General features: G+C 36.1%; 1 protein-coding gene across 3 annotated transcripts in view; it reads left to right on the plus strand.

Annotated features, from left to right (window-relative positions):
• CWF19L2 (CWF19 like cell cycle control factor 2) overlaps nt 1-12432 on the plus strand; it is a 104928-nt gene that overhangs the window by 19832 nt on the left and 72664 nt on the right. For all 3 annotated transcript variants that reach the window (XM_072953845.1, XM_072953846.1, XM_072953847.1), the window contains exon 6: nt 6965-7058. In XM_072953845.1, coding sequence (XP_072809946.1) covers nt 6965-7058 — 94 coding nt within the window. The remainder of the gene's footprint in view (nt 1-6964; nt 7059-12432) is intronic.

The raw sequence follows: 12432 nt of genomic DNA on the forward strand, positions 1-12432 counted from the left end.
GATTTGGTCCTGGACTTTTATTTGCTGGGAGGTTCCCTCCCGCCCCCCAAATTTAGTTTTACTGCTAGGGATCTTTCTGTTCATAGTGTCTATTTCTTCCTGATTCAGTCTTGTAAGAGTTTATGTTTCTAGAAGTTTGTTGATTTTTTTTCTCAGTTATCTAATTTGTTGGCATATTGATTGTTTGTAGTATTCTCTTATGATTTTTTTGTATCTCTGTGATATTGGTTATTTCTCCTCTTTCATTCATTCTATTTGTGTCCTCTTTTTCCTTGATGAACCTGCATAAGGGCTTATCAATCTTGTTTATCTTTTCAAAAGATGAATTCTTGATTTGATTGATCTTTTCTTTTTTCTTTTTCTTTCTTTTTTTTGTTCTGTTTTATATATTTCCTCTCTGCTCTTTATTTTAGGCTAAGTTGCTTATTTGAGATTTTTCTTGTTTCTTGAGGTAGATCTATATTGCTATAAACTTCTCTTTAGAATTACTTTCCCCACATCCCATATATTTTGGAAAGTTGTGTTTTCTCGTTTGCCTCAGGGTTATTTTGATTTCCTCTTTGATTTCTTCATTGGCTCATTGGTTTTTTTAGTAGCATGTTGATGAGTCTCCACTTTTTTGTAGTTTTTTCATTTTTCTTCTTGTAATTGATTTCTAGTTTCATGCCTATGGGTGGAAAAACTGTTCGATAGAATTTCTGTCCAGTTAATTTAGTTGAGACTTGTTTTGTGGCCTGCCATGTGATCTGTTTGGAGAATGTTCCATATGCACTTGAAAAGAATATGTATTATACTATTTTTGCATGGAATTTCCTGTAGAAATCTATTACGTCCAACTGGTCTGAAGTATCATTTAAGATTACTGTTTCCTTATTGTTTTTCTGTCTGGATAATCTGTTCGTTGATGTAAGTGTGGTGCTGAAGTCCCCTGCTGTTATTTATTATTGTCAATTTCTCCTTTTATGTCTGTTAATATTTGCTTATATATATTTGTGTGTGTGTCCTCATATATTATGTGTATACATAGAGTGTTACATTATCTTCTAGTATTGAAATCCTCATTAATAATGCCCTTCTTTGTCTTTTGTTACAGACTGTTTGAAAGTTTGTCTGAAATGTATTGCTTGCTTTCATATTGTTTGCATTGGCATGAAATATTTTTCCATCCCTTCATTTTCAGTGTACATGTGTCTTTATCTCTGAATTGAGTGTCTTATAAGAAGCAAATGGATGGGTCTTGTTTTTTTAACCCAATCAGCCACTATATATCTTTTGATTGGAACAATTAGTCCATTAACATTTAAGGTGATTATTGATAAGTATGTACTTATTGCCATTTCGTTACTTGTTTTCTGTTTGTTTTTGTAGTTCTTCTTAGTTTCTTTTCTTCTTTTAGTTTCTTCCCTTGTGACTTGGTGATTTTCTTTAGTGGTATGCCTCTGTTCCTTTTTCTCTAAGTTTTTTGTATATATGTGGTTGCCATATGGTTCATATAAGTTGACCTATAACTATAACTAACTTTTAAACTGGTAGTCATATAAGTTCAGACACATTCTAAATGATCTACATTTTTTAAATCCCTTCCTCCACATTTTGTGTTTTTGGTGTCATATTTTACATATTCATTTTTACCCTGTAACCGTTTATTTTGTTACAGTTGATTTTACTATTTTTTGCCTAAGCTTAGTAATAGCCTATTTAAGTGATTGATTCATAGCCTTTACTATATATTTGCCTTTACTTTGAGGTTTTTCCTTCCCTACAGATTCTTGCTTCTTGTAGTTTTTTTCTTTTCCACTTAGAGAAAACCCTTTAACATTTCTTCTAGAGTTGAATTAGTATGGATGATCTCTTATTTTTTTGCTTACCTGAGAAATTCTTTATGTCTCCTTTAACTCTAAATGATAATCTCGCTGGGTAGAGTATCCTAGGTTGCAGGTTTTTCTTTTTCAGCACTTTAAATATGTCATGCCGCTCTCTTCTGCTTGCAGATTTCTGCAGAAAAATCAGCTGATAGTTGATAGGCAATTCCCTTGTAAATGACTCTTTGTTTTTCTCTTGCTTCCTTTAAAATTCTCTCTTTATCTTTATCTTTTGCCATTTTAATCATGATGTGTCTTTGTGTGGGTCTGTTTGTGTTCATCTTGTTTGGGATCCTCTGTTCTTCCTTATCTGGATTTCTGTTTCCTTCTTCAGGTTCAGGCAGTTTTCAGCCATAATTTCATCAAATACATTTTCTAACTCCTCACTCTTCTCCTTCTAGGACTCCTGCAAGTGAATGTTCGTGTGCTTGGTATTGTCTTAGAGATCCCTTAAACTATTCTCTTTTTTTTTAAAACTTATTTTTCTTTTTGCTGTTCTGATTGAGTTAATTTTACAACATGTTCTGAATCATTTATACAGTCTTCTGTACCAGTTAGTCTGCTGTTAATTCCTTCTAGTGTGTTTTACATTTCAGTTAATATGTTTTTCAGTTCTGTTTTTTAAAAGTGGTTTTTAGTTTCTTTCTAAAATTCTCACTGCATTCATCTATTCTCTCCCCTAATTTATTCATATTCTTATTACTGCTGCTTTGAACTCTCTGTATAGTAAGTTACCTATTTCTGTTAGTTTCTTTTTCCCCAGGGCTTTCCTCTTGTTCTGTCAATTGACACAAATTCCTTTGTCTTCTCATTTTGATTAACTTTCTCTTTGTGAAATTAGGTGAAACATTTACCTATTGTGACCTTGAAGGAGTATCCTTATATGGGAGCATCCCAGTGCAGTCTCCATGTGCCCAGTACTTTGGTGGGAGAGCTGGATCTGATCTGAGCAAGAGTTATATGTTTCCTCAGGATGTGCTGGCAGTTATCACCTTGGTAGAAGGTGAGACTGGAAGATGGAAGGACTAGAGTCAAAGACAGATGTAAGCCTGTGGTTCTCCTTTGCTCAGTGACCAATACCACCCTATTGGGGGTGGGGTAGGGCCCAAGTTCCTGGAGCAGAAGCCCTGAAGTTTGGGAGTGAGCTGGCTCCATTCCCTTTTAGTGTGTACTTTGTTCACTCCTAGCACCAGTATTTTGCCCCGGAGAGGACCAGTGCTGGAACGAGAGGGACCAGAGTTGGTGCTCGGCGTGGATCGGGTGTGGGCTGTGGTGGTCTGGACCCTAGTCTGAGTTCTGGACCTTATCCAATGGGCTGCTTCATAATCAACTGCAGTGATTGTCCCTGCCCCATTCAGATGCCATTCTGGATCTGGTTAGATCTTTTCCTCAAAACCACATACTACCCTCAACCCTGCAGCCCTTGCCCCAGTTTTGAGCTGCCTGGTGTAGGAAGAGGTGCTGTAGTGGGCACTTGGCACAGGCCAGGGTGCATGCTGTAGTGGTCCTGGCTCAGTCAGAGTTACGGACTGCTCCCCATGCATTGCCTCTCCAAGCACCTGCATTGGCTGCCTTCACTCCCAGGTACAGGCAGGCTTCATTTCTCACAATGGGCATTCAGCTTGGGTGTGGCAGCCCTTGCCCCAGTGCGGAGCTGTGCTATGGAGCAAGTGGGGCTGGAGCGGGCACTTGGCTCAGTCTGGGGCATGGGCTGGGGTTGTTACAGGAAACTGGCTAGAGTCCTAGGCAGTTTAAGTCTGCTTCTGCTGCCTTGTTTTGGTAGTAGTCGAACGTGTGTGTGCTCTTCATGAGCGGAATCTAGGGTTTTCTACAGTACTCCTGTTATTCTCACTGGTTGTGAAACAAGCTAAGGGGCTTGTCTTGGTATTGGACCCCAGGCTAGGGCACCCAGTATGTGGCTTGAACTGCTCACTCCCCGGGAGGATCTGTGAGCCCATGTAATCACCCTCCTCATCTGTGTCCCCTTCCAGGGTCATGGGTCCTGACTTGGTTGCTTCTCTTCCCTTCCTACCTGATTCTTGGTAGATCTTTCTTGCACCCTTGGTTGTATAAGAGGCTTTTCTGCCAGCCTCCAGTTGGTTTTCCTTGAGAATTTGTCCACATTTACATGTATTTTTGATGTGTTCTTGGGGGGGAGGTGAGCTCCACATCCTCTTACTCCACCATCTTGATCTCCTCTTCCCACATCATCATGTTCTTAACACATGATTAACGTTTGGTTTATTTTGAGAAAAATATGGCCCTTACCTTGGAACTAAATTTTAATTCTTACAATGGCAGTGAGGATAAAATGGTAACAGGAAGAAGGCTAAAATGATGGTCCTTATCTGAAGCTTCAGTGTTAAAGCATGTTGATTTCATCTCTTCTTTATATTGAGGATATTATTTCTTTTGTGTTTTATGGTAGCGTTTTTCATAATGTGAGTCAAGAATCAACTTATTGCAACCAGCATTTAAAAATATAAAATATTAGCATGTATTATATGTAATGAATATATGGGGGTCTTTTAGGTGCATGCACATACACACACAAAATCTCTCTTTGGGTTAGGGTCAAAAAAAAACTTGAAAACCAATGCTCATGTCTTTGTCCATGTCTTCTTGGCTTCTTACGTCTTCATTGTGCTGTAAGCTGTAGATCTATAGCACATTCCTGTAGACACAGCCTATAGCAGAGGGAGGTACATACCGATTGTTCAACCTTCTTTCGCAAGCAGAACATCTCCCCACTCCAGTCATTGACTTCATGCGGTGAGACTGGTTCCATTCTGTTTCAGCTGGAACACTTAGTATTTTTTATCTTATAGAAATTGAACTAAGGATTAACATTTTCTGCCTTCACATAGAGCCCAGTAGGCATGTGGCTTCAGTTCTGTTTACCACTTTGCATTTCTGTTCTGTTTCTGGTCCACAGAGATGTTTATCTTGTTTTGAATACAAGCATGTTTTATATTTTCTGTATCTTTTCTGTTGGTCCTGAGCAGGGAGACACATGGTGACATGAATTGAACTTTAATAAACCACTTGACTAGAAGGTCTGAGCATGTTTTAGAGATTGATTCATGTTGATATACTTTATTTCCATTTCTCCCTTTTAATCACTGTGTAGTCTTTCATCATCTAACTCTGCCATTCTGTAAATAGCCATTTGGATATCTATGAACGTTTACATTATTTGTTTTCCACTGTTAGAAACTGTTACACACAGTGCTGATTTTCTCCATAGTGCATATTTAGAAGTGGGATTGCTAAGTTATAAAAGTTTGCACCTATCTTGTTTTACAGATACTTGCAAAGAGATTATATTAATTTATAGTACCCCAACAATGTGTGTTTCTTTACCATACTTACTATCTGAATTGCCAGACTTTAAAATTTTTGTCAATCTAGTTAATGTGTGAGAAATGGTATTTCATTGTGCTAATATTCACTCCTCTGATTACAAGGAGAGATTTTTTTTGTCATTCAGATTCCTTACATATGAACTGGTTGTTTATATTTTGTTTATGTTTGTTCTGGGGTTGTCTTTTTCTTACTGATTTATAGTAGTTCTCTATACATTCAGTCTTCTTGTACTTCTAGACAGTATCTCATAATTTGTCTTACCTGTTGTGAATTGCCCTCCTCAGTATTTAACTTCAGTCTTTGTTATCCTGTTGAGTGTCTGATATGTGTCTCTTTGAGTGTCCAAATAAGACCCCTGGAAGGAATTTCTTGATTATAGATGCTATGGAATTTTATAGTAGACTAAAAAGGGAGCCGACAGAATCTGTATACACAAAAGGGGGGTGACGGTCTTCTATACACTAACAGAAATAAGTCAGATCCTTACTGTTTTGCCCATCTCTAAGTTAACCTTTAACTTAGATTTCATTCTTTGAAGATTCTCTACTGTTTTGTCAAGTCATAAATACGTTTTAAACACTTAAAACAATTTTTTTTATGTAGCATTTTTGTTTTGAAAGTTTGGTTCATATAACTGGAAACTAACATTTAATTAACTCTTTCCATTCTTCTGTACCTAATTGGCATTATTAGTTCTTATCATTACCATTATTAGTTCTAAGAAGCATTTCTGACCCCCTAAGTCAACGTGGACACCCCTGGTACAGTGTGTCTGCAGCACCCTTTCCTTTCACTGCCCGCATCTGTATTAACATTGCCTGTCTCTCCCCTTTCTGTAGACCATTGTCTCTTCAACGGCAGGGACTACACCTGGCTTATTCATTGTAGCCCCAGTGCCTGGCATAGAGCCCGGGACACGGTAGACACTTGCATCATGACTGGGCTGCTGTCATCTCTTTCCGGATTGCACAGTCTTCTGACTGGTTTCCTGCCTTTAATGTTGATCTTCTCCAGTTTTTTTCTCCATTCTGAAAGCAGTTTGCTCTCTGTGTAAAACAAAGCTGCCCATCTTTATGCCTCACCATTACCCTAAGCGTAAAGCTCTAATAGCAGAGTGGCTCCTGGCCTAGGCCCTGATTACCGTGCAGCCTCATCTCTCATCACTACGCACTCATGCTTCTGAGTTCCAGCGTGTCCGAATTACTTCCAGTTCCCTAAGACTGCTCTGCTTTCTCCTTCCTCTGGGGTTTCCTTTACTTGGAGCATCTTAATGCTCTTTCTTCACAAAGAAAACTGGCTAATTCCTGTTCATCCTTAGGTCGGATACTACGCATATTACTTCCTCCAGGAAGTCTTTGATTTGTCAACATGAGAGGTGTTAGAATTGTGTATGGCTTTAACACTCCACTTCTGTCTTCAAGAACTTGTCTGTTACTTGTATGTTGTCTGTATTCCTTTCTGTCTCATAAGCTAGCGAGGGCTAGTTAGGCATATTGACTGTTACATCTTCTGCATCTAGCACCGTTCTGATTCATGGTAGGCATTGAATAAAAGCATTGAGTGAATGTTAATTTAGACACTATTTCCTGCAAGTTGCAAAAGAACATGCCTTAAGAGTGCTTTAAATATTTGCCTAACGTTACAATTGTTAATTGAGTTTCAGATTTTTAATTTATTGATATATTTTATGGTGGGGTTATTTTAAAATTGTGACCTCTGAAAATGTTTTGTCCCAGTCCAGGCTGCTGGAAAGAGAATTGAACCCATACTGGAAGGATGGTGGGACAGGTCTCCCCCCAGAAGACTGCAGTGTGCCATCAGTTACTAAAGGTATCTTTGTATTTTGGTTGTAGCCATACAGGCATTTCTTATAACTTGATATTCCTCAGGGAATGACTTGAATTTGTTGGTAGATTGGCAAGGTATATTATGAATTCCAAAAATGAATAATAATTAAATCAGATTTTGAGATGTATTACATATAAATTTTATTGCTAGTTATTTAGATATTTCTGCTCAGTGCTATAATTTTGTTCAAGTCTGGAAATCTCTTTGTTTATATATTTGTAAAACAATGAAATATATTGATTATCTGATGTGAAGCCTGTTTTCATATTATAAGCATCTATGGATTATTACTAAAGTTTCAATTTATATATGGGAAAGCATTGATAAAACATCTGTAGTGTTGTAAGGCCTTCTTTAAATTATTAATACTTGGGAAGATTATTTTAACTATATTATGGGAATAAATTGATTAAATATTTTAATTGTCTATAATGTTTTCATATTTGAGTTTATATTTTGAATGGATTCATGAAAAACATTTTAAGATATAATAATGTGTATGGATATAATAATGCTTTGATTTGTTACATTCTATAACAAAATGTAAAAAGTATTAAGGCTGTGAAATGAAAATTTCATTTCATGACACTGATGTGTTAATATTTATACATTATTTAAATATTTAAACATTAAAACATTTTAATATTTAAAAAATATGATTTCATATCTTCAGGAATTCTTACTTTGCCAGCATTTGTAAAACTTCTGTTGACCTTAGGATAGTGCTGTTACTTTCTAGCAGATGGAGACAAAGTATTTGTCTTACAATCATACCTTCCATCATAATTTAAAAAGTACTTATATGCCAATTAACTGTTACACTGAAACTCAGTGAGAAGTTATTTAATTACAGTTAACCCAGTACACACAGCGTAGTAGTATAAATTGTTGTCTTTTTATCCTAGTGATTAATCAGAACGTTTTCCTCCTTCTCATATGTAGACCGTTTTCTGCTTTTCATATGTAGTTTGTCTATTTTCTGGCCATTTGTCAGGTTCTTTTGTATTTTATGGAGCTGTCCCTGGAGCCACTTCTAGGTTCCTTTATAATTTATACTTGTTAATTTTACTGAAGTTATTAGTAATTATAACATTTTCTTTATTGCCTTTCAGCATGGGCAGAAATGTCTCCGCTGGGCTATGTAATAATGCACATAATCATACAAAGGTCTTGTTGAAATACTGTCTTTTTAGAAACTTGTTTGGGGAGCACAAGTTTGCTCAGTGAACTGTTACTGCATAGGGCTGATTTTATGATCAAAGCTTTCACCATCCCTGTGTCAGAGGACAGTCAGTAAAATCATCTGTGGGGAAAACTTAGAACTGACAAGTCCTGCCTTTGAGCATTTGTAGTTACCAGGTCCTTCACTTTACTGATCGGAGAAGGCCCAAGTTCTGCCTTAGGCAGCATCTACCGGTGAAATCAAAGACACGAGGGGAAAAGGGCCTCACGTGAAGGTTCTGGGAAGCCTTTCTCCCTTGCCCTTCACATCATCTCACCATTTCTCTGTCTCATACTATGTTTATTTAAAAGGAGGAAGAATGACAGAAAGCCTCTGTCTATCAGGGGTTCAGGTCCCAGAGTTGAAATTAAGTTTAAAAAATGGTCTGCAGGTTTTTGGCAGGCAGGTGCAGGCAGCGTAGCGATTCTGTTCAGACCAGCGGCAGGGCTGAAGCTGAGAGGCCCCTGCGAGTTTTACAACAGTGGTATGAAGGAGGTACAGAGAGGTGACGCAGTGTTCTTAAGGACTTAGACTGTGGAATTTGACTTCTTGGAATTAGTATTTTGGCATTTCTACTTACTAGTTTTGTGATTTGAGGAATGTTTCCTGACCTATCTGAGCCCAGTTTACACATGTAGGAAATAATGGCATGAGCTGTCTTACATGGCTATTGTGAGGAATAAATGAGAAAATCTTCTAGCATGGTATCTGGAATATAGTAAATATTCAATAATGATGGTGATGTCAAGTACTTGTCCTTGTGATGAAATGGTTTGGGAAGATTTTATCAACAGTTTTTTTTTTATTGTAATGATTGAGATGCCACATATATACAATAATTAATTGGTTACTCCTGATTTTTTTTCCTTAGAGACAATTAAGTTGAAAAGTAAGTAAATTGTTTTCAGTGTCCATACAGAGTTACCTTAAATCATATTTTAGTAATGGGAATATTTGTACAATTTTTAAATTTACAAGGCACATTTTTATATCAGCTTATTTTCATAGCAGCCAGGTGAGGGTAGCCAAGTAGAGGTCTTAACTTTATAGGAAGAGCATCCCTAATTTTCAGGACACTAAGTCTGAGATTGGTCAAGTAATTTGCCTAAATGCATGTGAGCAGTCCTAGAACCAGGTCTTCTAGTCCAGGGTTAGTTACCCTGATTCTTCATTAGAAGACTATGTGTGTTACCATGTAGTTAGTAGAAATTCTTAAAAACTCCTTCTATTATTTTATATATTTTTGTTCATCTGAACAGATTTTTTTTCCCTCTTTATTTTTTGGCTTTTTCTTATAGAAACTTTTGAGAAGAAATTTCAAAGATAGTTTAAATCAACTGCCATATTTTACAGACAAAGAAGCAGAAGTTCAAAGAAGTGTAATGACTTGCTTAAGATCTTACAACTATCTGGTAATAACAGCAAGACTGAAATCTAGGTCTCCTGATACTTAGTTTGTTGCTATTTTTATGATACCCTGTTTTCTGAGAAAAATGAGGAAAGTAGCCCAATTCATTTGGTTGTATTTTGTCTGTAACAGTGTAACTTTAATTATGGAAGCATATACTTCAGTCTCTGAAATTTTTAGATTTCAGATACAAATAGATAGTAATTGTTCCATACCAACGAAGTTAACTATATTTGATACATGTTTATCTCAGATAGAGGACAGGGACCATGCCTTATTCATGATTTTTTTGTTTGTTTTTTTTTAAGGTTTTTTTAGTCTTTATTTTATAATAAATATATACCCCCTTCACCCATGTTTTTATCCCCTTATCATGTTTTTATTTCCTTCTCAGTTTAACAACTTTTCATATTCATAGTAAATATTCACAAAATATTAATTGGACTGAATTTCGTGATAGATGGTACTGCAAACTGATATTTTTGTTTGCTTTTTAAATACTAAATTTGGTTACTTCTCTTGTTAAAAATATTTCATTATTCCCATTGTTGGGGTCCAGGGTAGGTTTCCCCAGCATGTACCTCAATGGTATACTGATTATTTTGAATTAAAGGTACTTAAGAAAGAGCTGATGCAAGAGGGACACTTTGACTTTCTCTCTGTCTCCTTAAAAACGGAATAAATCTCATATGAAAGATGCAGTTCCTGTATCTGGAGGTAGAAAGACATTCTTATCAGAGAGAGGGAATTCGAGGCCAAGAAGCCTATTACATACAGGCCTTGTTGCTTCTTGAATTTACTACCTCAAACCCGAGCTCTGTTTAGATTTTTCACTAATTAAACAAGCACTCAAGCCTGAGTTGTTGTTGTTGTTGTTGTTGTTTTTGGCATCCTGTCAATTCCTTACAGATTATTGTTTCTCTATCTAAAAAGTATAAAAAATTGCCTGCTTTGGTCCCTTCTTAGGTCTCGTTTGTATGAGACCTCCATGTGCGTGAGTTAAAATTTTCACTACGCCCATCAGTTTGTCAGTTTCACAGATAACTCCTTGGAATAAAAGATTTAATTATACAGCTGGAACATTAACATAGGTATTATTTACAATGGGTTTCTCTTACCACTTTGTAAATTGCAGATTTAGACTAACTTCGTTGAGTAGCTGCATTGTTAATTTTGAACTCATAGAATATATATGAAAAAAGAGCAAGAGTAAACTAAACTTGAGTGAAAAGTGAATTACTGAGTTACCTAGAGATCTGGATTTTGAAGTACGAAGTATTTTAGACCTGTAAAGTAAGACCCATTATCTTAGAAGAGATTGCTTGATAAAAATAAACTTTTGAGATTTGAATGAGGAACTAGAATTAATTTCAGAATTGAAAAATCTATTTTTTCAAGTAAACTTTTTATTGACAACACATACATAAAAAATACACAAATCATAATATACAGACTGATAACAGTTGACGCTTGAACAACATGGCGGTCAGGGGCACCTACCCTCTCTGCACAGTTGAAATCTGCATATGGCTTAGAGCTGGCCCTCTGTGTCCGTGGATTCAACCAACCATGGATCCAACCAACTCCAGATTGTGTCGTATTGTAGTATTTACTATTGAAAAACATCCACGTGTAAGTAAATCTGCATAGTTCAAACATGTTGTTCAAGGGTCAACTGTATTTTTACAAAATGAAAACATCTGTGCAATGAGCACAGTTTAAGAAACAGAACATTGTTAGCATCCCAGAAGTTCCCTGTGTGGCTCTTCGAGTCACTGTGCTTTTGCCCGAAGGGTTCTAGCACCAAAAGTCAGCTTTTCCTGGAATCATGCACTTGTCCTCTTTTGTTTCCTGCTACTTTTGTCCACATTTTCGATTCATTCATGTTGTTGTGTGTATTTATAGTCATTCATTCTCATTGCTGTATAGCAGTCTGTTTTAGGAATATGCATCATAATCTACAATACAGATTCATTTTACTGATGATGGACATTTGGGCTGTTTCTTGGCTGGGATTACTGCAGATTTTTGTGCTATGAAGATTCTTATACATGTCTTTTAGGGTCTCCGTGTGTGTATTTTTGTTGGTTATACAGCTGGGAGATGAAAAGTAGTCTGATTTTTGAACAAGGAAAATCAGGAACAGTTTTGACTTATTTATTGATTAGATTTCTTCTTTACAAAAATCAAAAGTGTGATGTATGTAGAAGGAAATACAAGGATTTATGAAGTTCATTCAGATTTTCAGAGTTGGTAATCACAACTGAAGGAGAATAATTTGGTTTAATGTGGTTCCACATGATTATAATTTCTTTATTTGTTCCTTGTGCTGTATCTGAGGTAGCTTTTTTCCCCTCTGTGTACACCTTTATTCTTTATTTCCGAGAATACCCTGCCTTCTCTTATCTTTGTTTGTAGAAATTCAACTCATTTTTTAAGCCTGTTTGTGACATTTTCCCTTACCTCACATTATAAATAATCCCTCCCTTTTCTCATTTTTGTATAACTCTATAGCTTTTTATAATATTTATCAAATGTTATCATTGTTATAATTACTTATGTCCTTTTATCCTTATTCTCTTAGATTGCAGTTTTTTTGAGGATAGTTTTATTTTTTTTCCTTTCTCATAATTGTAAAATTATACCTCGCATTTATAGGTTCTCAGATATATGTTGAATTATAAAACACTTACTGTTTTTTATATATTCAAGGAGTAATTTCAATT

This window comes from Vicugna pacos, chromosome 33 (assembly GCF_048564905.1).
Source record: "Vicugna pacos chromosome 33, VicPac4, whole genome shotgun sequence".
In the NCBI taxonomy this organism is placed as follows: domain Eukaryota; kingdom Metazoa; phylum Chordata; class Mammalia; order Artiodactyla; family Camelidae; genus Vicugna; species Vicugna pacos.